Consider the following 27,910-nt stretch of genomic DNA (forward strand, 5'->3'; position numbering starts at 1 on the left):
AACGATGTGTCTTCGTTGATTCATATAAGAAATGACAACAAATGGATACATGACACTTCTAAATCAAGAATTATAAATCTCTCTTTTGTATGTTGACGTTTCTCCATCCGGATGGCACCCGTTGGGTTCGGGTACGGGTATGGTTTTACCATACCCATACCCGTACCCGAGGACCCGACCCTTAACCGTTACCCGTACCCGTGGTCAGGTATGAAATTTTACCATACCCACCACCCGCCACGGGTACGGGTTACCCGTGGGTATTTTTACCCGACCCGTTGAAACCTTTAAACACCATTATTTCAGCACTCAAAGACGTTTTAACTAGCATCGAACGTTTAACGGAAGCATTCAACAAGAGCATTGGAGCGCCCAAAAAAAAACAGCATTTGAGCGGTGGCCAGGGCGCCGGAGACGCAGAGCGCGCGCGAGGGGGAGTGATCAGCCGCCGTGGGACTCCTGCAGGGGGCCGAGCGCCTTGAGGACGAGGTCCAGGGCCTTCTGGTGGTCGCCCACAGAATCCTGGAGCTCGGCCGCCTCCAGGGAGGCGAGGCCGGCGGGTCGGGCGGTCCCTTGCGCCGCGTCGGGAGGAGAGAGCGGGGGCGACAGGAGTTGTTGTGGCCTGCGGGTGGCTTCGGTTCGGACTTGGGGAGAAATTAGAGGCGCGTGAGGGGGGGGGAGGGGGGGGACAAGGGATGAGCTAGGCGGTGGAGGTGCGGAGGCGCAGGACTGGCGGAGCGAGGAGGCTCGGGGAGGAAGCGAGGCAGCAGCGGAAATGGAGGAGAGGCGGCCAGGAGCAGGCGCGACCGCTCGGTGGAGCCGTGGAGGGCAGGCGTCTGGCGGCGGACAGGATGGGGAGTTTGGGGATTAGGGTTAGGTCAGTGGGGTTAGGGCATCCGGATTTATATACCAAATACAGTATATTGGATTGGACCTTAGGCAAGATTTAATGGGCTTATGTAACTAGGCGGGCGACCTAGGTGCGGGTATACGGGCATGTCAAATTACTCGGCCGGGAAGAACCCCATGGATATCCTCGAGCAGACGTCCGGGCGCGATGCGCTGGAGCGGCGCATGGTGACATGAATCTTCCCGTCCTCCTTCACCTCGGCTTCCGTCTCAATGGCGTCCCTCCTCCCGTCCAACGACACCACGTCCGGGTCGACAACAATGGACGTGATGACTCCCGCCGTGTCCGGGAACTGCTCCGTGATTCCCTTGTTCTGTTCCACGATTGATTTCCCATGTTCTGCGGGATTGGAACCATGAAGCTGGATTGATTTCCCCTGTTCGTGGACATGAAGCTGGATTGATTTCCGGGGACTCCGCCGTGTCCGACAACGATGGAAGCTGATTGGAACCAATAAGCTAGAGCTGCATAGCGGCGGCCGCGTGCGCGTGCGGAGGCGAAGGCGGCGGCTCGCGCGGGGCTGCAGAGCGGCGAAATCGTGCGTAGGAGACGATTCGGTCAGTCAAATAACCCAACAGCTGACGTTGCGCCAACTAGGACCCGACACGTGGATCCGTCTCGTCAGTTTTGGGTTACTCGCTAGCAATCGAACGCTTAGTGTAATCCGATGATTTTTAATAACTAAAACGTAAACGGTACCGAATTAAAACTCTATCCACGGTGGGGTTTTTTAATTTACTCTTTTCTCTGTCTCTGCAGTCCACGTATGAGTCGTTTTCTAGGTTGCACCTGATACGGTTTATTTATTTAGCAGGGAACGTTGCACCTGATACGTCAGCAAAGTAGCTTGTCTCCGGGCCCGAATTAGCAACCCTGTTGGAATTAGGCCCAAAAGATCCTGGCAGCACGGTGCTTCAGTAGTATATTTCAGCTACCAGATTACCCTGGCTAGAAAAAGAGCTACTACCCTTTTTCTTTCCAAATAACTTCCAGGTCACATAAGACAAGGACGTTTGCCAAAGGCAGCAGCAGAAAGAAAAGCTGACGCTGATGGCTCTAAAAAGCTTGGTGTCTGGTGGTCGTCACCACTCGGGCACTCGCAAAAAAGGCGATGTCTCATTTTGCCTTTCCTTGCCGGAGCTAATCCTAATCTTATCCCAAATGACACCTATCTTAGCTTGTCTAAAGATTTGGCACACGTAACACCCATCGCAAGTTTCACACTCTCTTGCCCTCCTCTCTTTGATTGATCAGCACCACATGCCAATGTTTGACACGGCAACATCGATCGCCCATTTGATTTCAGCATCTGTCTCCTTTGGAAACCCTGTATGGCTGTACACAGTGGCAACGACAATATTATCTGCACACGCTCGTTCGGTTGCATAATAAATGTTTTGGATTTAATACAAATTTACTACTTCCTTTGTCTCGAAATAAACGATTTTCATACAGAGGGAGTATTAAGTCTAAAACATTTATTATTACACGGAATTGGAGGAAGTAATATTTTACGAAATATAAATGCAGACAACACACATGTCCTTTAGTAATGTCTTCATGAAACAAAGCGGCCGTTTGAGTAATGCATGCTTTCTAATGTAGATCTTCCTTTTCATATAGTGTACTACCAAATCGGAAGGACCGGCAGAATAGCATAGGAGTACTAGCAATACGGTACATTTTGTAAACAGATACGGCCCATGTGACACGTACTTGTGTACCTTTCCATACTCCCTGTCGTTCTATGAGAGCGTATACTTTCTATAGTTCGATATGATGTATGTATCCTATGTGCGACGAAAACGACATTTCCGATGTACGACGGGCTTCTTAACGAAACTCAGTTTACGAAAACAACTCACTTCTCAGCAAGAATGCATGTGCAGCCCGGAGTCCAAAAGACCAAAATGCATGTGCAGTCAAGTTCCTGCCTGCCAGGTCGGTGCCGACTTGTCCATCCTGCAAATAAAAGCAATTAGGCAGTACTGCTACATAAACATTTCTTATACCATTTTTGAAATAATGATTTTTTATTTTTTTACGTGGTTTCTAGTAATTCATGGACTTGCCTCTTTCGCAGTTGTCCACCCCATCCGACATGCGTCCACCTCCTCCTTCACTCTCCCTCTGGCCCTTCTCCATTTCTCATTAATTCCTACCTCAATTCTCCTGTCTCGTCCTCATTTTCTCTCTCCTCATTTTCTCTCTCGCCAACATGCACCCCACCTCTTTTATCGTGTTGTATTCCCCTCTTCCCTCATCTCATTGTCGATGTTGTTGCCCCGCTCTCCTGGCGTCGCGCTGCCACGACTTCCTTTCCTTGTGCCGCCGCCGTCCTTCCTTGGGCCACCACGATCTCCGAGTAGCGGCCACGTTGCTGCTAGAGGGAGGTTGGATATGCGCCCCCAGAGCTCCCTACGGCTTCGATCTGTGCCGCCGAGCCTCCCTACGGCTTGGATCTGCGCTGTCGGGCCTTCATACGACCTGGATCTGAGTTGTCGAGCCTTCATGTGGTTTGGATTCGGGCTGTCGAGTCCTCCCATGGTCGGATCTGGCGGCCCCGCCAACGCGTCCTCCCATCCTTGGATCTGGGGGCCCCGCTGACGCTTCCTCCCGTGGTCGGATCTGGCGGCGCCGCCGACTCGTCCTCCCATGCTCGGATCTGGTGGCCCTGCCAACGCGCTCGTTGCCCGCCGGCGGGAGGCGGTGCAAGTCTACGCGCCGCTAGAGCCATCGTCAGATCTGGCGATCCCGCCGACTCGTCCTCACATGGTCAGATTTGGCGGCCCTGCCGACGCGCTTGTTGCTCGCCGACGGGAGGCGGTGCAAGTCTACGCACCGCTGGAGGAGTCTCCACCAACGTGTCTTCCCATGGTCGGATATGGCAGTCCTGCCGACGCGCTCGTTGCTCGACGGCGGGAGGCGGCGCAAGTCTACGCCCCGCTCGTGGAGTCTTCACCGACGTGTCCTCCCATCGCCGGATCTGGCGGCCTTGCCGACTCGTCCTCCCATGGTCGGATCTAGCCGTCCTGTCAACGCGCTCGTTGCTCATCGGCGGGAGGCGGCGCAAGTCTACGAGCCGTTGGAGGAGTCAACGCCGCCACGAATCAGGTGAGTTTTATTTTTCAGTTAAAAGCAAAAAATTAAAAGTTCTAATTTTTTTCTTCAAATGAAAAGGCAAAATTATAAGTTGGAAATTAAACAAAAAATTTACGGAATAAATAGTAAAGCAAGACAAAAAAACTTTTTTCCAACAACCCAAAGATGGACTTTGCTGTCAAAATAAATTAACTCCGCCAAGTAGTCCTTTTCCGAGAGCAAAATATGAGTTACTTTTTCCCGAGAATCTTTTCTAAGACCAAAATATGTTTAAGCGAAGGAAAGAACAGTATAAACTGTGCAGTAGCAGTAGCTAAGATGGAACATGCCACTGTCTGGTCTGATGCGCTGGGCTGTATGTACCTTGGCTCATGCTCCTTTTTCTTTCCATCCAAAGCCTCTAGCCTCTACCATGCGCCATTGGGCAAATGGACAAAGTTTTACAACTCATGTGATCTGGTCAGCACAAGGTCCGTTAGTAATCAAACCGTTACCAGGATTTAAAATTCAAAATCACTCCACAAGTCTGGAGCAGCGTAGTGGCAGGATCATGGGGGTCTTTACTTACCCAATTTGATTAATCAATTTACTCTAGTTGTAGTAGAGTAGCATACAAATTTGTTTGTTTGTGAAGCAAAACCATCTGACTCTGAGCAGTGTAAAGCAAGGCGTCGGTCAAACCGTTTTTAAGCACGTACTGTTGGTCAAATACGCTAAAGAAATGATTGAGCAGTGGGAGAGGGGTGCCCTGCCCCGGAAGCTCATGCTTAACTTGTCAGGAAATGCTAATGCTGCCCTTGTGATCCATCTTCTGCTGCCCATCGTCAGTTGCCAGAGCTGTTTGATTCAAAAATTGTCCGAAATAATTCCACCCTTCGCCATGTCAAGTAAACATGAGCAAGTTTAGGCACCACACAATCCCTGAAGAAAAGTTTAGGCACCACTTTCGAAGTGAAATGCGCGTGCCGTTCAAGATCAAGTCAACGGCCACGGATGATACTCCTTCCTTCCTGTTCATAATAAATAAGCGACACTTATTATTATTTACTCCTCTCAACAAAATAGTTGACCAAAGATCACTCACTTCCAAACGGGACCGACGACCCTGCCTGTAGCAAACAGCGGCGCAGAAGAGCCTCATCACACGTCACCAGTTTTAATGCTGCTGCTCTGCTGCTGAGACACCCTTCCCCATCCTCGGAATCTGTTTCTCCATTCAATACGACTCTCAAAAACCGATGATTTTTCAATGCCATCCTCCCTCCCCATCTACCTAGATCCATCCAAACCTCCAAGCTCCAGTCGGTGCCTCAGTGGCCACACACACCCATCGTTTTCACAAGTTCTTTCTATCCCTGTCTCTCCCCAAGTCAGTGTGAATGATTTAGTGGAGTGCTGAGGAAGAAATTAGCGTGGCCATAATAAAGGTTGTCAATTCTCCAAGCTTGCACAAGCCTTTTCTCTCCTCCTTCTTTGCCGCAAGATTACAAAACCTTGTGTTTGTCCTGTTGCCGCCGCTGCCGCTGGCGCTCCTCGCGACTCCAGAGAGGCCGTAGAAAGCAGATAAGTAGAAACGGAAAGAGAAAGAAATAAATAAAGGGTCAAGGCTTTTGGTATCCGGAGTACCGATTGATTATCCTTTCTCTGCGCTCCCCCCCCTGGAAAAAATCTTTGCGCTTTCCTGGAGGTGTGCGGGACGAGAATCCAGGGCTTCTGAAATCCGTGAGTTCTTTCTTTGCCTCTGCTTTTCTTTTCGTTCCAGTGCTTGATTCGCTTTCTGTGTGTGTGCTAGTGCTACTTGCCTCTCTTATTTTAATGTTGTTGTTGATGTGGAGTCTCTTTTGCTTTTTCTCTGAATTCTTGCATCCTTTTCACTGCATTTCTTTGGAGATTCTTTCTTGGGACAAACTTGCAGAAATCAGTGAAGTGAAGCTCTCGTCGACGGCCCATCTGTTGATGCTTCACTTTCTTCTCTGTGTTTGTTCTGTCCCTTTCTTGGCCAGATTGTAGGATAACACTATGGGGGATGGATCAACATGGGTCTTGGTCTTTCGCCCCCACACCAAGATTTTCTGCATCTGTGCCTGTGATTCCTTTTCATGGAGTCTTGGGTCTATTTGTCGAGGATTAGGAAAGTATACAAGAAATACCAAAGCTCAATCTTTTACTAAAACTTGTTGCCGTTTTTTCCCCAATCGGAAGAGAAATTTGCAATCTTGGAGTGCTTTTACTCCTTGCCATCTGTTTCTTCTCTGGCTTCTCTACTCATTAATTGCATAAATTTCTTTCCTTTTCCCCCACTGGTGCGAACAACCTAGACTGTGCGCTCAATGTGGAGAGGATAAAGAGGGGGAGGCGTGAAGAACTTATCCTGATTGTTTCTTGCTTGCAGCAGTCTGGTCCAAGGAGACAGTTAGATACAGAGAGGAAGTTCTTGAGTCTTCGTTGCTGAAATGGGTGAGATGAACCAGCCGCCGCCACCGCCCGTGGGCGTGCCGCCGCCGATGGGGATGCAGCCCATGATGAACCCGCCTGTCGGCGCCGGCGCCATGCACCCGCCGCACGAGCAGTTCCACCATCTTGCTTACTGTGTCCACTCGAATCCTTCCTGGGGTAAGAAATCCTTTCTCCGTTTTAACTCTTCTGCTCTAGTTATTTTCTATGTGAGGTGTATCTGAGCGAGGAATCGTATGTTCCTTGCAACAGTTCGGGTTCATGAAATTTTCTGTTTTCCACAATTCTTGTAGATGTTCTCTGGAGATAATATATAGATCGATATTTAGTAGTTCAGTGGGGTAGTTTTAGCATGTCAGATTTGTTTTGCAAATGATTTCTTATCTCAGTTTTCTGTTCAGTTCATTCCTGTTTTTGTTTAAGTTCCCAGATACAGTTGAGTAGTTGACTTCGTTGATGTATCTGTCTTGTAAAACCCCCTATTGATGTAGAAATCTTGTCGTTTGTAATTGCATACTTTGTTAATTTCTGAAGAGCTGTACCTACGAGTCCAGATCTGAATCTGGGACGCACCTAGACACAACAATTTATATCAAGTGCTATAAGAGGCAATTATTTTTTAATGGAAATGATAAGCGGCAATATTGTTATTTGCCACATTGAAGTATGGGAAAGAAAACTCCATGGATGTTAAATTCTTTTCTGTCCTTCTAAATGGAGGTATGACCCCGGCCTTTGCATTGAATGATGCATGAAGCCTAATGGATTTTAAATTCCTAACTTCTGAAGAAATTTGACAATGCAATTCTGCGATTTCTACCATGCCGTTAAAACTTAGAAGCTGCATCTGCTGTAGATTTCTTTTTTGAAAGAATCCTGCTTATATTATCTCAAGTTGAGATCTCATCCCACAGGAAGTTACAATCCACATGAAAAAGCCGTAAAGTAGCAAAGTTACAAACTGGCCACATTGTTGTAGTAATTTTGTTTGCAGTGTGGCTACGCATCCCATCTATTTTCCACATTGTTGTAGACATGTCGACAGCTTGTTTCCACCACTGGCCGGAGAACCACCTGTTATTGCTGGCAAGATGATGCTACCGGCTGCCACCAGCAAGGAGGAAGAGCAGTAGAACTTCAGGCCTCCCTTTGATACACCAAAGGGCTGGGACTTTGGAGGTTGAACGGTTCGCCAGTGCCTGAGAACGTTGAGGTCGTGCATCCACTGGGCAATAGTCGATATAACAATGCCCCATGAATGGCCTGATTGCTCCACCACAGTAACAGAGCGCTGCCGCTGATCATAGCTGCCAGCTGTGAGTCCAAAGACCACAACGTCACAACATGGGCTCCGAGATGGAGGTTAAGATGGATTTCAGTATGCATGGCAAGTTGGCAACCATCGAACGGCAAAGGATTGTCCCTCGTATTTTTTTTGCGGATAGGGACAGTCCCTCGTCGGCACAAGAGAAATTAGGAACCCGTGCCGATAAGAGAAGGGACCAATACCAAATAAAAGAACCGAAACCATGCATCAGTTCCATCTGCCTTATTACGGTCCCTTGTCCCTGATGTTGAATAACTGGAGTATGATTATTAGGGTCTGGCTGAAGTTTCCCATCAACCAATTCTTCGATGGAGTAGTAAGCGGCAATATTTTTATTTGCCACATTAAGTATATCGGAAAGAAAACTCCCCTTTTTTAGACAATGGAATCTTTCTTACCCTTGGCCTCTGCACACGAGATGCATGTAGCCTAAAGTCTTACATTATTCGCCAAAAACACAAAATAAGTGACCAAATAAAAAATTGTGATAGGCCACACAATGAACTGACCTACAAACTAAGCAACCTCACGCTAACACACCACCCAAACCGGCATGTAACTCCTTGGTGATCCACTTTGGACGCTTGGCGCCAGACTCCATCAGTCCCTTGTGTTGTGCCTTCTGTAACAATGCCCACAATCGCAGCCAGTTGGTACATAAGAGCAACACCGGCATGCATGATTGATTCTTTTAATTATCAAAAACAGTGTCATTTTGGCATAGCCAAATAGACCAAAAACAGCCACGACCCCCACTAAAATGAGGGAACGCAAGGTCTTATCCAACCCGCGCAACAATCACCAAAAATATGTTGTTGGGTGGGATAACGTTGAAAGCTAAGTGGACTGCTGTCCTCACCATCGGAAAATCGAAAAGAGACCTTGAATAGTCTCCTGTTCAAATCAGAAAGTGCATCGAGTGTCACCTTTGCATCTACGCCTGACCAAATTATCTTTTGTCAGGATGATTACTCAACAAATTAACCAAAGAAGTCCTTGATTTTGAGCAGAAGCTTTAAGTGGCAAAACATTTTTGATTTAAGTCGAAACAAAGTATCCATAAGCGCTGAATACATCAATTTAACCGTAAAATTCCTTGCGGGAAGGAGGCTCTGCCTCTGCCGAGAAGAGTCCAGTGCAGGAGAGAATTGAACCGTTGCTACGTTTTCAATAATTTCATTCCAAGCCTGGCACCACCGTTAAATGTTTATTCCGCGCAATTTTGAATAACCGTGGGAATTTATCACATAACGTCGTATCCCCACAGGCCCACACCACTTGTCCAAAAAATGATCTATTTTGCCGTTACCAATTGGAAACTCACCAAATTGGAGGAAGTCTCCTTGACCCGCATATGACCCGTCCAAAAATGAGAATCCATGGGTTGACTTTTAGTTAGAAACTTATGAAGCCATTAACTTAGGGGACATTTATTTTTAACCATTTAGCCAACCGATATTTCTTCTTATGTTGGTCAGATTGCCAAAAAAGCACGTCCTGTAGAAATCTAACCACTTTCTGACCCCCTTCGGAATCTCCAAGGACATCATTAAAGATTGGAAGGCTGCTCAATGCTGAATTAATCAGTTCTAAGCAACCTTCATAAAAAAGATTTTCAACCGCTTTTCAAAACGATGATCCGTATTCTTCCAATCTCGATTGCGAAGTCTGCGACAGTGAATTGGAATGCCCAGATATTTAAAAGGGAATGATCCCACCTCACAGTCAAACAGCCTAGTGTATTCCCCTTCAAAATCTTTCACTTGGCCGAAACAGTAAAGCTCGCATTTATGAAAATTAATCTTGAGCCCTAAAAAGTTGTTTGAAAACAGAAACGATGAATTTTAGATTTGTTGTCTTATCAAAATCGTGATCCATAAGTAGGATCATGTCATCGGCACATTGAAGGATCTCGAGACCGTCACCCACCAAGTGTGGAATGACACCACTAATCACCCCCCTTATTTTTCTTTCTAAAAGGTCGTGTGACCCCCGGCCTCTGCAATGAGTGATTCCACAATTTGTACCTTGCCGTTAGAAGCTGCATCTGCTGTAGAACTTTCCAGGTTACTCCTTTGAAATAAAAGACACGGCCCTAGATATTATGTATTTCCTGTACTGCTGGATATTGAACTCCTTGTGTGGATCCTAGATATGATTAGCATGTGTAAAGCTTGTGCTAAGTTGATTTTATACCTTCATTTTCAGTTCAGGTTGCCGCACTTGCATTCCTCCACTATTTAGTGATGCTGGGCTCAACCGTCATGCTGGCATCAATTATTGTTCCAGCAATGGGTGGCTCTCCTGTAAGTATATCAATTTGTTTTGTAACAAGTAGAATTATATTTATTTTGTTTTGAAGATTTAGTGTTGATCCCCCCCCCCCCCCCCCCACCCCACCCACCGGGCTTTTGTTCTTGTTACTGATAGGGGGACAAAGCTCGTGTGATTCAGTCGTTCCTGTTTATGGGTGGTATCAACACACTGCTCCAGACACTCATTGGAACACGGCTTCCAACCGTCATGAACGCGTCCTTCGCGTTTGTTGTCCCTGTGCTGTCTATAGCCAGAGAAGTAGGTCAACAAGATTTCCCAAGTAATCAACAGGTAGTGTGGTGCTCTTTGGCTGAATTTTGTCAGTTACTTTTCTCTAAATCGATGTTTCCATGCTCTTCGTTGGGTTCTGGAAAATGTTATTTGGGGTCTCTTCATTTCTTTAGGATCGATTGATTATCTAGGACATTGTAATATGAGCGCTTCTAACTATCAATGCATTTGCAGAGATTTGTTCACACAATAAGAACAGCTCAAGGGGCGCTAATTGTTGCTTCTGTCCTCAACATGATTCTTGGATACAGCACAGTATGGGGGGCATATGCGAAGTACGCACCTTGTAGTCCTTGTTCTCAAACTTAAATAAAATTCCTTTCATTCTAGATTTGTTAAGCTATTTTATTTCACATGATTTTTGTTCCAGAAAATTCAGTCCTGTAATTATGACCCCTGTTGTTTGTGTGGTCGGTCTTGGACTATTTCAACTTGGCTTTCCCCAGGTATTCTTCCTTACTTTTGCATCAAGACTAAATAGCATAAAAAGGAATTGAACATATAATGTATAATGTTAAGTTTCCATTATAGGTTGGAAAATGTGTGGAGATCGGGTTGCCAATGCTAATTCTTGCAGTCGTTGTGCAACAGGTAGTGCCTTAGTCCCTTACACGGAGTAGTATATTTTGATTAATATCTGTTACTTTCTGTTTAGTTATGTTATGATCTATGAACCTACCTAGAAAACCAACTATTTAATTTGCTGTTTGCAGTATGTGCCACATTACTTCAGGCATTTCCATGAGCGAACAACATTCTTGTTCGAGAGGTATTCGTTGCTTCTTTGTATCACCATTGTGTGGGCCTTTGCAGCTATCATTACTGCTGCCGGTGCATACAACCATGTTTCACTCAAGACACAGCAGCACTGCCGCACTGACAAGTCTTACCTTATGTCATCTGCACCATGGTATAACTCCGAAGGATGTTTCTTATGATCTAATGTTAAGAACTGTAAACGTTGCAAGCAGCCATAACCCATTCTTTACATGCATGTGCTTTTAGGATCAAAATTCCATTACCCTTTCAATGGGGCACGCCTATCTTCACTCCAGGTCATTCATTCGGAATGATGGGTGCTGTACTTGTTTCAGCCTTTGAGGTTAAGACTATGGCCCAATACTAATTATCAAATGGCTCTTCTCTTAGTTACATCTTCTTTTGGTGTATTCTGTTTCTGGTGTCTAATTGTGTTCTTGTGTAGTCAACTGGTGCACACTTCGCAACTGCACGTCTAGCTGGTGCTACACCACCCCCAGCTCATGTTCTTAGTCGAAGTATTGGTTTGCAGGTGACTTTATTTCATAATTTCTCTTATAAAGGCCAGTGTTGCCCCACATTGATCCAGTACTAAAAGTAAGATGTGTATTTGAAATGAACTTAGGAGGAACATTTCTGCTAATTAATCTTTCAAACAAGTTAATGAGACATGAAGTAGGTTTATTCGTAAATATTCTGATTTATGAATGAATTTCTTTTGTTACTTTAAAAAGTGCTTTGACTTGATGGAACTGCTAGAGTGTTTCTAGTGTGAGTTGTTACAGTATGATGTAACTATTTTTGTGCCATGTTTGCTTTGACTCGTGCAAATTCTCATGGGCTGATATTTGTGTGTCTAAATGCAGGGCATTGGGATGTTCCTGGAAGGAATCTTTGCCGCTCCGTGTGGTTCATCTGTATCAGTGTAAGGGATCTCATGTAGCTATTATTCTGCAACAGTTTCATGTAAATTTGTGGTGAAGATTTACTGTTCAAACATTCTAGTAAGGCAGCAAACCCACATAATGAAGAAGAGAAAGAGGATGCAAGGGGGAAAAAGAGTGGGAAAGGCTTCTCCTTGTCAGAAGTATAGGTACCTGATCTGGTGCATTAGTGCCAGAGCATCCAACCCTAGCGCCAGACTCTCCAACTCCGCCACCTCTTCTCCCATAATGTTTTCCTTTTCTTCTCCGACTACTGCCCCTCTGCACCCCCACCTTCACCGCTTCACCTCCCCGTGTTGCCTCTGGATCTATTGATGAGAGCTCAGCGAGGACTTGAATCAACTCAATCAGGTGCTTGATGGTGACAGGGCCTCGATGGATCTGGTGATGGAAAAGGCTGGGCATGGCAGAGGAGACAAGATCTGTGAGGAAGAGCACAAGCTTGATCGGAGAGCCCTAGTCGCCTTGCCGTAACTGACTTCTAACTCAAAACCACAAAATGTTTCAATTTGAAATCCAAAACTTCCAACTCAAAAATCAACTTTGGAATCGAATGTTCGAATTTGAGAAAGAAATAGTAGTGGAGGAGATAAAGAGTAGCAAAACAAAGAGAAGACCTGGATCGAGATCTTTGGTGTGTTTTCTATCCCAAGTTTACCCTTACCAAAAAAATTGGCTAGCCAAATTTTGGTCATGGTTTTGATGGCCGAAGAGTTGGCCAATGTTGGAAAGAAAAATCAACTAGATTTGGCAAACAGGCATTGGCTTGCCAAAATTTTGGCAACAAAGTAAACAAAGACCAATTTTTGTGTGGACTAGTGGATGGTCGCTTCGCTTTCCACTCCTCGCCCCTCGGACGGCCTGCAAGGGCACCGCCTCCTTGGTCACCCTGGCTGCATGGTGGATCCCAAGTTTACCCTACCAAAAAATTGGCTTGCCAAAATTTGGTCATGGTTTTGTTTGCAGAAGAGTTGGCCAACGTTGGCAAGAAAAATGAACTACGTTTGGCAAAGAGGCATTGGCTTGCCAAAAAATTTGGCAACATGTGTGGACTGGTGGAGGGTAGCTTCGCTTTCCACTCCTCGGGCAGCCCGCAAGGGCACCGCCTCCCTGGTCGCCCTGACTGCCTGGTGGGTTTGGAAACAGCGCAATGTGGTCGTCTTCGACAACGTGCGTCCTAACTTGGTGTGTCTACTCTCGACCGTCAAATCAGAAGCTAGGCTTTGGATCCATGCGGGGGTGGTTCTTCTAGAGACCCCGGGCGAGTAGTGCCTTGTGTTGTATCTGGGGGTGTTTGCCCTTTCTTGGGCCTGTGCATAACTTTCTCTTCTATCAATGCATCGAGACGCAAACTTTGCATTTTCTCGAGAAAAAAGACCAATTTTTTGGCCATGGACAAAATATTGGTATGGTGCTATTTGACCACCATCCAAACACACCCATAGACCAAGTAGCAAAACAGAGAAAGGAGGCGAGAGACTAACTGGTCGGTGGATTCACCCCCATCTAGATCTGCTTCTTGGGTGGGTAACACAAGCGCCTTGCTGTCTGCAAATCCTTGTGGCACCTCAGTCGAGGTAGGTAGGTCATAGGTGACGACGATCCGTCGTCTTCTCTATCGACGAAGCTCTATGATGGATGAATTGTGTGCGGCGGCTCTATAGGGAGAGGAGTGAAAACCTAATATCCCTTCTTTCTGTGTGGTGGCTTTATAAGGAGAGCGAAAACCTAATACCCCACCTCTGCGCTAGCTGGGCCGGCCCAACATTGAAGTAAATCAGCAATGATAAAGAAATCGGAGCAGAATGTGTCGCCGCTATTGCTTACGCTTGCCTTGGTTGCTATCTCCTCTTTACCCTTCTATCGCCCTCTCGATGACTATGCAAAGTTGCCCAAATTGCCCACTAAGTTCTCTGAAGAGTCTTCGCTAGCTGTTGACTTCAGATCTAGGTCGCTTAACTTTCCATTGTAGTGGATCTGTAGGCTCCATGTGGCACAGCTAATTGGCAACTACTGTTCATCTAGTGATAACTTGATAACGGTGGTGCAATCCTGACAGTGGCCCATGCACCCACTGGTAAAGTTTGCGGACAAGTACACATAGATATGGCTAGGGATTTCAAGTTGGAGTATACAATTACTTTACTTATGCACTTTTACCACGTTGCACCCTAAAATAGTCAGTCTTTCTGAAGACAAAATCTTCATGTACAACTATTTATGCTATTGTCTTGTCAGCTGAAAGCATTCCACTTGTGTTTCTATATAATACAGGGAAAACATTGGGCTTCTTGGATTAACCAAAGTTGGAAGTAGGAGAGTGATCCAGATATCAACTGGATTTATGATATTCTTCTCCATATTTGGTACTACTTTGTTATCATCTTCTATTACCAAAGGAAAGAGAAAACAATTCTTGCTCATATTTGGGAACTTCCATTTTTGCAGGAAAGTTTGGTGCGTTCTTTGCATCAATTCCATTGCCAATCTTTGCAGCAATTTACTGCATCTTATTTGGTATTGTAGGTGAGTCAGAACTTTCTTTTTGGCGGTCATGTATGGTTTTTATTACAGTACTGCCTAATAAGTGTATTCTGTTAATTCCAGCTGCCGTGGGAATCTCTTACGGACAATTTGTAAACAAAAACTCCATGAGGAACATCTACATAATTGGACTATCCTTGTTCCTTGGCATCTCGATCCCTCAGTACTTCTCTGAATATACCGCATCTGCTGGCAGCGGACCTGCCCGAACAAATGCAGGATGGGTATATTCTCCGATCCTTTCACTTGAGTGTTTAATTATGCCAGGTCGGGTCTTGAATTCCTTGCACGTGGATTCTGATTTCTACATCCATTCTATGTTCTTATTATCGCAGTTCAATGACATCATAAACACGGTGTTTGCTTCTGGCCCAACGGTGGCGCTGATGGTTGCATCTCTTCTGGATAACACACTGGAGGTCAGGGGCCACGAGTCCGACCGAGGGCTCTCATGGTTCATGCCATTCCTGCGGCGTCGGAAAGGGTACTCGGATCCTAGAAACGAGGAGTTCTACAAGTACCCGATCAGGGTGCATAGTTTGATCCCGAGCCGCTTTCACTGATTCTGGAGGGGGCTTTGCTGTTACCTTGTGCCGCTGAGCATGTAAATCCTTTGTTCTTGTTAGCCTTACTCCTGTGATCTTTAGTAATTGGCGCTGTCACAGGTTCGACTTAGCGGGATATGGTACAAGAAAGTTTAGGACTTCTGTTTTACTTTTTTTTTTCCTGCCGTTTGGGTTAAGCATTTGTTGGTTACATGACATCGTGATGTAGAGTCCTATATCTGGGTGTATGTTCTTGGGAAAAATTGCTAAATGACAGTACCTTGTTAATTACCGGGCCAGCGATGTTTATGAATTTTCTGGCATGCATTGGTTTACGATATCGCTGTGAGTAACGTTTGCCTGCATCTCAAAGCTGGTCAGGCTTTGTCTGCATTTTGTTACAAGATGCTCACAATAGGCTGGGATAATAGCTGGTAGGCTGTATATACTGAACTAGTCTGCGTACTCACTCTGTTCTTAAAAATAAGAATTAATTTGTTTTCTTTGACTGACACTTTGATCGCAGTTAGGTTTTTAGAGTAACATCAACAATTAGTCCATTGATAAAAATTTTTGTGTGAAATAAAGTAGATATCATTGCTTTTGAATTCAAAAATACTTGTTTATGGTTATGATTTTTATCACACAAGTGACATGTCGACGGAGTAACTGCAAGAAATCATATAGTGGTGTTGTGATACCATCTTTTGGAGCACAAATGTTGCAGGCAAGGGTTGAACATTCCTTGTGTTTTTTTCTGGCTGAAACAAAATGGACACCAGTGGCTCTGGCCAATACTTGCATCTGGCTATTGATAATCAATGTCAACATACTGATATGATGCATCCTTTGTTTGCTGGCAGAAATTATGCTGTCTGGCATCATCTCATCTTGTTGGAAAATTCTAATGGTAGTTTTTTTCCTAGTAATTTAGAACGCTTCTACAGATTAAGGCAGGTGGGCCAGATCGGTTGGTCAAACTGGCCTTAATATATATGTGTCCTCTGCGCCTCTACCCCCTGCAACTTGTCGATGAGGCCCAATCTCTATCTCTGCTACTATAAACACACAGTTTACCCTAGCTCACCATCCACTCACCGTGAACCGTCCGATCTAACTACACCGATGTTCAAATTACAGCCGCACAGCGAACGAAGGAAACACCCCGCCACCAAAGAAGAATAACTGCCGTCCTCCCCTTCCTGCCTTCCACCCCTGCACCCGCGCCACTTCCTCTCTGGCTCTCCCGCTCCTCCCATCGGCTGTCACGACCACTGTCTCCCCTCACCCCTCGCGACGGCCGTGGGCTCCGCCCTCTGTGCCGCATCCACCCCCACCAGTCACCTCTACTGCGCGTTGGCCGTATGTCGTGCCCCCTCCTCGCTTGGCTCTTCCCTCGCTCGAGTCTGTCCGACGCACACTAATCACATACGTAACAGAGAAAAACAACTCCCCTCCACCTCGATCCCAAATCCCTCATGCCCACGCCCATGGGTCGCCACCGGTGCCGACTGCAAGGCGAGCTAGAGGAGCGCGACAACGGCGTTGTTGACGGCGGCGGTGAACTGGTGCTCGGGGGCGAGGCGGTGCTGCCGTTCGTCCGTCTTCATTCGTCCAACCTTTCGTCAACCCCCACGCCCGTTCATCCTTAGCTTCTTCGCAGTCTGCATCTGGCTCCGCTCCACCGACCGAATGGCGACCACGCCCGGCGAGGAGGGCAAGATCTCCCACCTCATGCTGCCCTACTGAACCAAACCCAACCCAACTATGCTGCTGATGCTGATTCCGGTGGTGGTGCTCCTTGCATCGCGTGCCAATTTAATTTAGCTGCAGACGATAGATTTGATTTGGGCCTTCTATGGTATGGTAGGATTCTTGGAGCCAAAATTGGATCCTGGGTGAGCAGAGCTGCAAGCCTGCATTTGTTGCTCAAATCTGGGTGTTAGAACCCAAACTAATTGGAGTTGATTGTTGCATTACTTGCATTGGTTTGGTACTCTATGCTTTTTATGCACTCAAAGCATGAGTTTTTGTCCAATTGATATAAATTATCTGACGGGTTTGATCTAATTTGTCCTGTATTATGTCTCTATATTAACTTGAATTATCACGAGTTTGAAGATTTTCTGTTCCGATAAGTACAATGACAGCAGATTGCTTCTGCAATAACTTGAATTTTACATGGTCTGATCCTTCTTAGTTCGGTTTTGATCATATGTACAGTGACGATAGCTGTTAGATTGCAGTATCTATTTAGTATGGACATACGGCATTACATTATAGACTATATGTGTAACCAACTCCAATGTGTAAACTTGACCATTATGTAAACCCGAATCATATCAGTACTAGAACAAAAGGCTCAAGGAAAACTATTTTTTTTGTGGTAATCCCTCTGACCATTATGTAAATCTCAATCATATTAGTACTAGAACAAAAGACTGACGAAAAACTATTTTTTTTCTGTGCTAGACCCATTTGGTACAGAAAATGTATCCATTCTCTATGTAAAATAATGTTTTTGTCCAATTTTTGTGTGATTACTTTAACTATTCTAATCTGATACATCCCACTATCTTGCACATGACATATTCGTTGATATGCAGCTGTGAGCTCGGCAATTGGTTTTAATCCTAATACTTCTATGTGGTTGTGATTCCTAATAGCTTTGGTTCATTGTTAGATCATTTGGCAATCTTTCTATGATTCTAACAAAATTGATAAGATCACAAGTTGAACTAATGATCCTGCAACAGAGTAAATGGGAATGAGCTATTTTATACTCTCTTCTAAATAGGGCCCAAGAGAACATGCACCGGTAGAGCTGCAGTGTAAGTTCCTTCAAAATCTTCCATCACCTTGGACTGTTGGTGTGTCTTATGAATAAGGGAAGGTTTGTCTTATGAATCTCTTTTCTGTGCAAACTATATAAATCTTTACTCTGTCATTGTAAGCAGCTATAGCATAGAGCTTCATGTACATGTTCACTGTTTTGAGGATTTTGGATCACAAAGTCTTAGCAGTTAGCAGTATTCAGATTACAACTGTAACAAGATAGAAGGCTCAAGTTCTTTTTTTAAAATGTTTTTTACATGGTAATAGTATTTGTTGTCTGAACTTTGTTAATTCGTATCCATTTCTTATTTGCATGATGTCAGGTTGATATGTCATCTAACTTGGAAGAGGTTCAGCAGAGAAGGAGCATATTAGCTTTGATGACAAGTCGGCTATAAGAAAGAAAACATCCATGCAGTTACTCCCAACGATCCTAAATTGTTGTTGTTGTTTTAGTTCAACGGAGGGAGTATTTGAGAATCTATGTTTGTGATTTTGGTACATGGGGATTTAGTATTGTAGCATTGGGGGTTATTTGGGTGTATGATATATGTAATATTTGGTATGAAATGGCAAATGAGAAACAAACTATTATTTTATATTAAATAAGAAATTGGCTTCAGCTTTTAAATATTGCATAATGTTTCAAATTTAACATGTTGGCCGATCACATGTTAAACACTTCACCCCCTCTTGGCCTATTAGATCTTGACACGTGTTACCTCAGCTTTTGTTGTTCCGTGGCATCGCACGGGCTCCTCGCTAGTGTTGCTAAAACAAAGAGAAGCCCAAGGAAATTGCTCGTTGCTTCAGCTGCACTTGGTTGGGTATGAGCAAAGGAGAATCAATGCTGAAACAGGGGAGGCGAGTTTCATCTAAACCGTCTGGAGACTCCGAAGCACGGCACCCATCTCTTGACGGGGTCGGCACATGGCCACAAGAGGCACGGCCATGTGCATGGTGAGACCCGACTCCTCGCTCATGTCCACCTTCTCATCCCCCACCCTTCCCCATTCCAAGCACTGCAACATCACTCCTAGCGCCACTCCCACCGTCCTCCACGCGAGCACCTCCCCGGGGCACTTCCGCCGACCCATCCCAAATGGCATCATCATCATCATTCGCCTCCCGTCCCCGCCGGCATCGACATCGTCAAACTCTCCGCCGGCGAACCTCTCCGGCATGAACTTTTCCGGGTCCTCCCACGAGGCGGGGTCACGCTGCATCGAGTACACGTCGACCAACACCATGGTGCCGCGTGGGATGACGTGCTTCCCTCCGGCGATGCCGCAGTCGCTCGACGCCTCGTGCGGGACGAGGTTCGGGGCGGCAGGGTACAACCGGAGGGTCTCGGCGACGACTCCTCGGAGGTAAGGGAGCACGGCAAGGTCACGTTCCTGGAGCAAACGGGATGCGCCCACGACGGTGTCGATCTCGGCCGTGGCTTTTGCGAGCGATGTCGGGTTGTTGAGGAGGAGCGCCATGGCCCACTCGATCGCGCTGGATGACGTGTCCGTCCCTGCTTGCAGCATGCTCTGCACATTTTAATGTTGAAAGAGGATCAGTTAATCTCATTTATAAACTTCACAAAAGTACAAAAAAATTACTAGGCCAAGCAATATTTGTGGCCTGGTTCACAATGCCCTGCTCTAGACTCTGATAGATAGATAGATAGATAGATAGATAGATAGATAGATAGATAGATAGATAGATAGATAGATAGATTAACAAACTATGGTTACCTGGTATTTGTAGAAGTACCGTACTCCCTCCGTCCCAATATATGAGGCACGCATCCCAAGATTACAAATTTAACTAGAAAAATGTAAATTATATTTCATACAAACTATATCATTAGATTCGTAATCAAATGAACTTTCTAATGATATATTTTTTACGTCATGTAATTTATATTTTGGTAGTTAAATTGACGATCTTGTGTCACGTGCGTGTCTCATATAGTGGGACCGAGGGAGTACTATATGGGCTCATATATAGCTTTGCATAGGTAGAGTATTAATCAATTAACTTGCTTAATGACATAGATCAGCAAAAATGGTGACCTGTGCTGACCTGGTCTTTGTGCATAGAGCTGTAAGTTTGCGACCCTCAGGGTACCCATTGATACTTCTTAGTTCAACCAAATGAACTAAAAATTTAAAATGACACAATTTTTTGAAAAACTAGTTCATTTGTTTGAACTAAAGAGGGTCAAAGAATACCCGAGGGTCACCTATTTGTGCAACTACTAGGTACTATAGCTGTACACGTAGATCCTATGTTACCATCAACATGAATTAATTTACTTGCTTAATCAGTAGTACTTGGTTATTGTCAGCAGGTACACATCAGGTTAATTAGCTGTTGTCATTTGGTACTTAAGCATGTGCTCTCTGTCACCTAACACTGCAGCAGGAGTAGTGTGAAAGAAACAAAACCAAGACTAGAGGAATCGATCGATCATGCGCCGTCAGATCCTGAGTCAACGGCCGTGTCATCTTCGTTCTGACGAATGCGGATTTAGCTCACTCAAAACTCACCAGCAAGGTGCCGCGGATGACGGCGTCGCCGCACGACTCCGGCTCCTGCTCCTGCTGCCGGAGCAGGTCGCCGATCAGCGTCCTCCTCCTCGGCTCCGACAAGCTCCCGGCGGCTCCGCTCTGCTTGTACTCGTCGATGATCCGCTGGCCGAACGCGAGGCGCTCCTCGGCGAGCCCCGCGAGCCTCCTGGCCGTCCTCCCGAAGTCCACCGCCCTCAGCGCCGGCAAGAAATCCTGCCGGTTCGCCGCGCCCGCCGCCGCCATCCCGGCCTCCGTCATCTCCACGAACCTCCGCACCTCGCCTTCCCCCATCCGCCTCCCTCCAGCGGCCATGGCCACGATCGCGTTCACCACGAACTCGTTCGCCGCCGCCTTCACGCCGACCATGGCGCCGGTGCCTGCAGTGGCGAGCCTCCAGAGCTTGGTGGCCATGGCGCGCGCCTCGGCGTCGCGCGCGGGGGCCGAGAGCGCGAGGCGGCGCGGGCAGAGCGCGTGCACGGTGGCGGCGCGGCGGAGGGCGCGCCAGAGCGGGCCGTAGCGGGCCATGGCGATGCTGGGGCAGCCGGCCGTGAGCAGGCGGCCCGACGCGAGCCCGGGCCGGTCCGCGAGGGCCACGTCGTGGGCCGTGAAGCACTCCTCGGCGACGGCCGGGGACGAGACGAGGACCACGGGCTTTTTGCCGAAGCGGAGGAGGAGGAGGCCCGTGTCGCCGCCGTGGCGCGCGGCGAGGGCGGCCAGGGAGCGGTGGAGGGGTTTCTTGAGGAGGTGGAGGTGGCCGAAGATTGGGAGGCCCGGCGGGCTCGGGATGGGCTTGGGCTTCGGATTGCCGCCATTGCTGGAATTGCCACGGGAGGAGAGCAAGTGCAGGAGGAAGAGAGGAAGGAGAGGAGACAGCAAGAAGAGCAAGGCGTAGTATGGGAGCGGGATCTCCATGGCCTTGATCGATGGTGGCGCTATGGAGTTCAACGATTACTGTCTTGGTGTTTATGTAGGCTCTGGATCGATCTCCATGGGTAAATGTTTATATTATCATAAACATAGTCAAACTTTAAAAATATCGACTTGGGACAAAACCAAGATGCCTTTTTTACAAAACGGAGACGTTCGTATCTGGAAAAGAGACATTGCTGCAGAGCAAATCGGTCGCCACTCGCCACAAGCATGTTACGTTGTACAGAACAACCCAAATCCAGTCTCTTTGACTCAATCAACCGGCAGCGGAGAGCAAACTCTCGACAAACGCCCGGGGACGGCAGACTGCGGCCAACGGCGTCGCCATCGGCATCGTCAACCCAGCACCTTCAGCCATATCCACATCCCCAACAACATCCCACTCAAAGCACTGCACCATGGCCGCCAACGCCAAGCTCACAAGCCGCACCGCCAGACCTTCCCCGGGGCACCGCCTCCGGCCCAGCCCGAACGGCAGCATGGGCGCGGCATTGCCCATGCCGATGTCGGCATCGTCCAAGAACCGCTCCGGCCTGAACTCCCCCGGCGCGTCCCAGACGTCGGCGTCCCGGTGGATCGCCCACGCGTTCACGAGGACGATGGTGCCGCGGCGGACGCGGAAGCCGCCCACGACGCAGTCCTCCATGGCCTCGTGCGCCGGGACGACCGGCGCCACGGGGCAGAGACGGAGGGTCTCCTTGACGACGCATTGCAGGTAAGGGAGGTTACTGATGTCGGGTTCTTCCACTAGCCGGCCCGTGCCGATGTTGCCGTCGATCTCGGCTCTGGCCTTCTCCATCGCCTCCGGGTGTGTCAGCAGCAGCGCCATGGCCCATTCTGTGGTCAGTGCCGACGTGTCTGTCCCGGCAGAGAGCAGCACCTGAATAGAATCAATGCTAGCAAATTAAAGAGGATATATAATTCTCGTTGTGCTCAACAAATTAAGAGGATAATTTTCGAATTGTTAGTACTCACCAAGACGATGCCTTTGATGATGGTGTCGGTGTATTGTTCAGGATCGGCCTCTTGCTGCTCCAGGAGGACGTCAATGACACCCTTCTTCTTCTTCTCGTCGACGTCTCGGCCAGGAATCCGGCGGTGTTCATCGATGAGGCCGGCGACGAAGGCGTCGCGCTTCCTCTGCAGGCCCGCGAGCGCGGCCTCGACGCCGCGGAGACGGTCGACCCACCGCAGCGCCGGAAAGAAGTCCCCGAAGCTCGGCGCGCCGCTAACCGCGAACGACTCCTCCACGATCTCCTGGAACGCCACGCGTCGCCGCCGCACGCAGCCGTCGTCCCCGATGCCGACGCCTCCGGCGTGCCCGGTGACCGCGCGCAGCATGACATTGAGCACGAGCTCGAACAGCCTGGGCCGGAGCGCGACAGCAGCACAGATCTCTTCCCCGTCTCCGCCTCCGGCTCCGGCGGCGGCGGCGGAGGAGTCGAGGAGGAGGTTACGGACGAGGGCCGCGGCCTCGGCTTGGCGGCCGGCGGCGAGCGCGGCGAGGCGGGAGGCGGAGAAGAGCTCCGTGGCGAGGAACCGGCGGAGGCCGCGCCAGTGGGCGCCGTGGGAGGCCCAGACGACGGTGCTGTGGCCGTAGCCCAGGTGCTTGCCGGCCAGCAGCCTCGGCCGGCCCGCCAGCGCGGCGTCGCGGGCCCCCGTGAAGCACTCCTCTGCCGCGGCGTGCGTCGACACCAGCAGCGCACGCCGCGCGCCGAGACGCAGCGACGCGAGCGGCATCGGCGGCGCCTGGGCAGCGAGCGCGGCGAGGGAGCGGTGCAGCGGCTTCTTGAGGAGATGGAGGTGGCCGAGGACCGGCAGCGACGATGCCGGGCTCGGCGCGCTGCTGCTGCTGCTTCTGCTGCCGAGGCTCAGCCGGGCAAAGACGGCGAGCGCGCCGGCTAAGAGGAGGAGTAGCAGGAGAAGGACGCCGCTGATGCCGGCCGTGGCCGCGTCCATGGCTTCAGGCGGCATCGGCATCGGCATTGCCACCGGCCGCCTGGGAATTGAAGTTCTGTCAGCGTGCTCGATTGCAAAGAGGTACTCCTATGTAGTGGTAATCGTATATGACACGTATGCTAGTGGCCAAAGGACACGTGCGGCGACGTATTGTAGTGCCTAGTGGCAGCACGGCAGTACGTATTGGACTGTAGAGGGATCCGTTGCATGCTAGTAGAAGAGATTCCTGTGGGTATGCCTGGACAATCTTGTTGATACCTTTCACGGAATGTGTTACGTCTTGGGAATTCGTTTCATTGGATTGATCGATGGAGATGGATTTTAGCTGGATTTTGCCACTCCCTCGGTCCGGTATTTTGTCGTTTAGATACATGCTCATTCAAACAAAGTCACTTCATACCGGACGAGAAGAAAATACTATTACAAGGGAGTAAAATCCATTTTAAATTTCGAGAGGAGTCTCTCCACCTGAATTATATTACTCAAAAGATAGCTACCTTTTAATCAGCCATCCTTGGCCGATAACTATTACATCTTGCAGCAGCAAGATAAAAAAAATACAGGAAAATATGAGAGCTCTATAGCAAACGTGACCAGCAACTAAGGACAGCCACCACCAAGCATTGAACCAAGAGTTGCACTTTCGTCACATTCACGTTTCCAAGTACTCACCACCGGAAGGACGGCATAGTCCCGGGAGATTGGGAGAGCATCTGAAAAATATAAGGAAGACGAGTAGAACAAAAAAACTCCACCAAAAAGGCGGTCGTTTCCCAAGGAAGATGGGGAGAAGAAGGCACACAATGACATGATATCAAAGGGTATCACTAAAGATATTATCTCACAGAGGGATGGTTTTAGGCCCTCGTTGAGTATAGATGAAGTATACCATACAACACCTAGTTGATGGAGGCAACAGCTACCTGAAAGCAGCAAGATGGAGATTGTGGAAGAGCTAACATATGAATGGGGGTCGAAAGGTGGAAGGTCAGATTCTCAGATTTGAAAAACTTAACTGGCACACACACTCTATCACGGCCAACTCCGGTTGGAGGATGCCACCTCCATTGTCGTCATCTGCAAGACCATGGATCCTGAAATACATCATCACATGGTGTATAGACTTTCAAATCCAAACCACGGCACCAGCCGTTAGGCGGTGCCGTCACCACAGCTGCCTACTGCATACTATGATTACCGAGGAGCATGACAATGCCACACCAGACGGAGGGAGGGATGAGGACAAAATAGAAGAGCAATCATCTCCCAAATCAGCATGTAACACCGGGTTGTATTTCATTGGATCTGAGGGGGAGGGTGGAGAGGACATGGCTGCGAGGGGCTGGCATGGGATGGCAGGTGGAATGGGGGCGGTCGTGGCCGCCCGGAGGCAGAGATGGAGGGGAACAGTGGGGAGCCGGAAGCAGTAGGTGGTGCTCCCCACGGCCAAGGGTTGGGGTCCCAAGACAGCACGGCACGGAGAGGCACACCAGCAGACGAACGCGGAGATCCATTGGGCTAACGCCGCCGGCAACCGCGAGGCGGACGGGCGGCAGGAGGAGCCCCTCCCGATTCAGACCTTGCAGAGCCCGTATCCGTCGACTAGACCGCAGGATCCGGCCGGTGGGCGACTTGGTCTAGCCGGGAGAGGCTTGGGAAGGGCGGGGAAGAGTTGAGCGTGGGTTGGAGCCGTTGACCTCTCAACTTTTGAAATTGGCACCCTGTAGTTGCTGATCCCGGTCAATTTCAAGCCTAGACCTGTTTGTCGTACCGGTAAAGCAGTGATCCCGATCAGGACTGGGAACGCTGGTTTCCCTCACTGGATAGCCACGTGTTGTAGCTATTATTTTCCCCACCCAAACACACACTTTCTAAGAACACGCATACACAGGCCTTTCTTTCCTGTCATGGCTTAACGCGGGATTGATTGACCGTCAAGCCAGCCTGAGTCAGACAATCCTTGATGTTTTGGTGAACGCAAACGCAAATCTCAACTCGCGAGCGAACGGCTCTGGTGACGGTGCCGGTAATTTCGCCGCTTTTGGACGACGAGTCTACGGTGCCCGCAAAATCAAATAACCTTAACCCCGTGTGCATAAAGCGAATCACGCCACACAAATCTTCTATATCTAAATAGGATAAACCCACTATATGATTTCTCTCAACATGCAAGCATGCCACATCATCAATTATTAATTTGTTTACACCTATTTAAAAAAAAACTCATATTTTTTGCACATGCATGCATGGTAGTTTCCATCAAACTATTCCCACTAAGTGAAAAATCTACAATTTCATTATATGTTTTTAATTTTAAATACGCTGACGTTCTATTCAATTTTCATTTACATATATTTACTAAAAACTTTCGCAACAACGTGCGGCCATCATCTGCAGCTTAACCCCGTGCGCACAACAGTGTGCCCTCGGTGGCTGTGACGGAGAACCTGCAGAGCAGAAGAAATATTGACTGACAATCCATCTCCATTCCTTCAAAAAGACAATCCATTTCCAAGGATCAATCGGACCAAAGCAAGTCGCGGCGCATGTACGCACTACTCCGGCAACGCACATCTCCCGACCGCTACAGTGAGTCAGTGACCAGTTTCTTTCATTTTTGAACTGCGCTACAGTGACGAGTTACGTGGCTTAGCAAGGACCGTGCGTGTGTGTGTTTTATTTTAGGGGGTGTGTTTTGTGTTTTTTTTTTAGCGAAGTTTGTGTTGTAAAAGGCCTGGACGTGTAAGCGGCGTGTGTGGTCGCCGTATTGGGCCGTGGGCCGTGTGATTTCAGATTACGATGTGACGATTGGGAGATGGACGAAGACAAGCTAAGGCTGCTCCGTCTCCCCTGTATTCTTCTTCCTCTTCTCCGTGAAGTCTCTTTCTGTCCATAGTTTCAAAAAAAAAAAAGTCTCTTTCTGTCCACGATATCCCCAAATTCCTGGCTCGCCTTGAGGGCCGCCATTGATTGGGAGATGGACGAAGCAAACTCGGTGTCCCCTGTACTCTTCTTTCACTTCTCCGTCAAGTCTCTTTCTTATGATCACGAGATCCCCAAATTCATGGCTCTCCTTGAGGGCAGGCCATCGATTCATACCATGGATATCATAGTATGCCGGCGACAGAGCTTCCCACTCCCGAGTAACCCCATAGTGGCAATGCCGATGCCAGCCATGGACGCGGTCACGGGGTGGATGGCCAGCGCCGTTGTACTACTACTCCTCCTCCTGGCGGCCGCCGTATTCGCCCGGTTGATGATGCGGCGGCAGGGGGATGCCGACGCGCCGCCGAGCCCGCCGTCGTCGCTCCCGCTGCTGGTCCACCTCCACCTGCTCCAGAAGCCGCCGCTGCACCGCTCGCTGGCCACGCTCTCCCAGGCGCCGCTGCACCGCCGGATGGCTGGCCGAGATGTCGAGATGAAGAAGGGTGTCATTGACGTTCTCCTGGAGCAGCAAGAAGCTGATCCTGAACAATACACTGACACCATCATCAAAGGCATCGTCTTGGTGAGCAGTAGTAGTACTGAGCTGAGCAGACTTTTTTTTTTAGATCAAACGGGCAGCCTCTTTTGCAACGTGACAACACGTGTGCATTCTGTCATTCAGGCACTGCTCACTGAAGGAACTGACACGGAGGCGATGAGGAAGGCGAGGGCCGAGATTGAGGCCAGCATCGGCACGGGCCGGCTGGTGGAGGAGCCGGACATCCCGAACCTCCCTTACCTGCAATGCGTTGTCAAGGAGACACTCCGGCTCTGCCCCGTCGGCCCGGTCATCCCGGCGCACGAGGGCATGGAGGACTGCATCGTCGGTGGCTTTCGCGTCCGTCCTGGCACCATGACCCTCGTGAACGCGTGGGCGATCCAGCGTGATGCCGATGTGTGGGACATGTCGGGGGAGTTCAGTCCGGAGCGGTTCTCGGACACGGATATGGTCACTGCCCCCATGCTCCCCGGGGAAGGTCTGGCGATGCGCGTTGTCAGCTTGACATTGGCAGCACTCGTGCAGTGCTTTGAGTGGGGATGTTGTCGGGGCTGTGGATATGGCTGAAGGTGCTGGGTTGACGATGCCAATGGCGACGCCGTTGGCTGCAGTCTGCCGTCCCCGGGAGTTTGTCGAGCGTGTGCTTTCTGCTTCCGGTAGATGTGCTGAACACAGTTTCTGAACCAAAACCTGGATTTGGCTTGTCTAGTAGTGTTGCAATGAGACCTGTGGTTGTTAAGAATATAATATTCCCCCCTTTTCATAATTCTTGTCGAAATCTTACATGTATCCAGACGTTTTTAAGTAATAGATGCATCCATTTTTTGACAAATTTGAGACAAGATTTATGAAACGGAGTGAGTACTTGCCGCGAGATGTAGTTCACGACGCGGTACATTGCAAGATCTCAATAGTGTTAATCCATTTCAGTGATGGCCAAAAACAGTAA

The 27,910-nt window shown here is 48.5% G+C and overlaps 3 protein-coding genes and 1 pseudogene across 4 annotated transcripts; 2 read left to right on the top strand and 2 right to left on the bottom strand.

The window, feature by feature from the left end:
• The first annotated feature begins 5,258 nt into the window (after window positions 1-5,258).
• Window positions 5,259-15,530, top strand: LOC100826596 (nucleobase-ascorbate transporter 3). 2 transcript variants are annotated; one of them, XM_010238805.3, is made up of 15 exons: window positions 5,259-5,734; window positions 6,408-6,625; window positions 10,002-10,099; window positions 10,224-10,400; window positions 10,575-10,675; window positions 10,771-10,846; window positions 10,932-10,991; window positions 11,114-11,310; window positions 11,406-11,502; window positions 11,605-11,691; window positions 12,026-12,084; window positions 14,378-14,469; window positions 14,552-14,629; window positions 14,711-14,871; window positions 14,983-15,530. In XM_010238805.3, the coding sequence occupies exons 2-15, from the start codon at window positions 6,466-6,468 to the stop codon at window positions 15,208-15,210; spliced, it is 1,671 nt and encodes a 556-aa protein (XP_010237107.1). In that variant the 5' UTR covers window positions 5,259-5,734; window positions 6,408-6,465; the 3' UTR covers window positions 15,211-15,530. The 2 variants fall into 2 exon arrangements, with proteins under 2 accessions (XP_010237107.1, XP_003578422.1); XM_003578374.4 differs by having other exon boundaries at window positions 5,260-5,734; window positions 6,405-6,625.
• A 2,578-nt stretch (window positions 15,531-18,108) lies between these two features.
• LOC112272315 (isoflavone 3'-hydroxylase-like) lies at window positions 18,109-21,530 on the bottom strand. The gene is made up of 2 exons (XM_024462745.1): window positions 20,568-21,530; window positions 18,109-19,562 (listed from the first exon to the last, which is right to left on the bottom strand). Exons 1-2 carry the CDS (start codon window positions 21,498-21,500, stop codon window positions 18,903-18,905), a joined length of 1,593 nt encoding a protein of 530 aa, XP_024318513.1. The 5' UTR covers window positions 21,501-21,530; the 3' UTR covers window positions 18,109-18,902.
• Window positions 21,531-21,614: 84 nt separating this feature from the next.
• On the bottom strand, window positions 21,615-23,770 carry LOC100827628 (cytochrome P450 81D11). The gene is made up of 2 exons (XM_024462744.1): window positions 22,494-23,770; window positions 21,615-22,398 (listed from the first exon to the last, which is right to left on the bottom strand). The coding sequence occupies exons 1-2, from the start codon at window positions 23,502-23,504 to the stop codon at window positions 21,775-21,777; spliced, it is 1,635 nt and encodes a 544-aa protein (XP_024318512.1). The 5' UTR covers window positions 23,505-23,770; the 3' UTR covers window positions 21,615-21,774.
• A 2,426-nt stretch (window positions 23,771-26,196) lies between these two features.
• Window positions 26,197-27,793, top strand: LOC100828246 (annotated as a pseudogene).
• Window positions 27,794-27,910: the final 117 nt, after the last annotated feature.

The sequence above is a fragment of the Brachypodium distachyon genome, chromosome 4 (assembly GCF_000005505.3).
Source record: "Brachypodium distachyon strain Bd21 chromosome 4, Brachypodium_distachyon_v3.0, whole genome shotgun sequence".
Classification (NCBI taxonomy): Eukaryota; Viridiplantae; Streptophyta; class Magnoliopsida; order Poales; family Poaceae; genus Brachypodium; species Brachypodium distachyon.

Excerpts from the sequence above, each read along its gene's own strand:
- LOC100826596 (XM_010238805.3), top strand. The coding sequence starts at position 6,466 with ATGGGTGAGATGAACCAGCCGCCGCCACCGCCCGTGGGCGTGCCGCCG. Across the intron at positions 6,626-10,001 it reads CCACTCGAATCCTTCCTGGG|TTCAGGTTGCCGCACTTGCA; the intron begins GTAAGAAATCCT and ends CTTCATTTTCAG. Across the intron at positions 10,401-10,574 it reads ATTTCCCAAGTAATCAACAG|AGATTTGTTCACACAATAAG; the intron begins GTAGTGTGGTGC and ends ATGCATTTGCAG.
- LOC112272315 (XM_024462745.1), bottom strand. The coding sequence starts at position 21,500 with ATGGAGATCCCGCTCCCATACTACGCCTTGCTCTTCTTGCTGTCTCCT. Across the intron at positions 19,563-20,567 it reads TCATCCGCGGCACCTTGCTG|AGCATGCTGCAAGCAGGGAC; the intron begins GTGAGTTTTGAG and ends TAAAATGTGCAG.
- LOC100827628 (XM_024462744.1), bottom strand. The coding sequence starts at position 23,504 with ATGCCGATGCCGATGCCGCCTGAAGCCATGGACGCGGCCACGGCCGGC. Across the intron at positions 22,399-22,493 it reads TCATCAAAGGCATCGTCTTG|GTGCTGCTCTCTGCCGGGAC; the intron begins GTGAGTACTAAC and ends GATTCTATTCAG.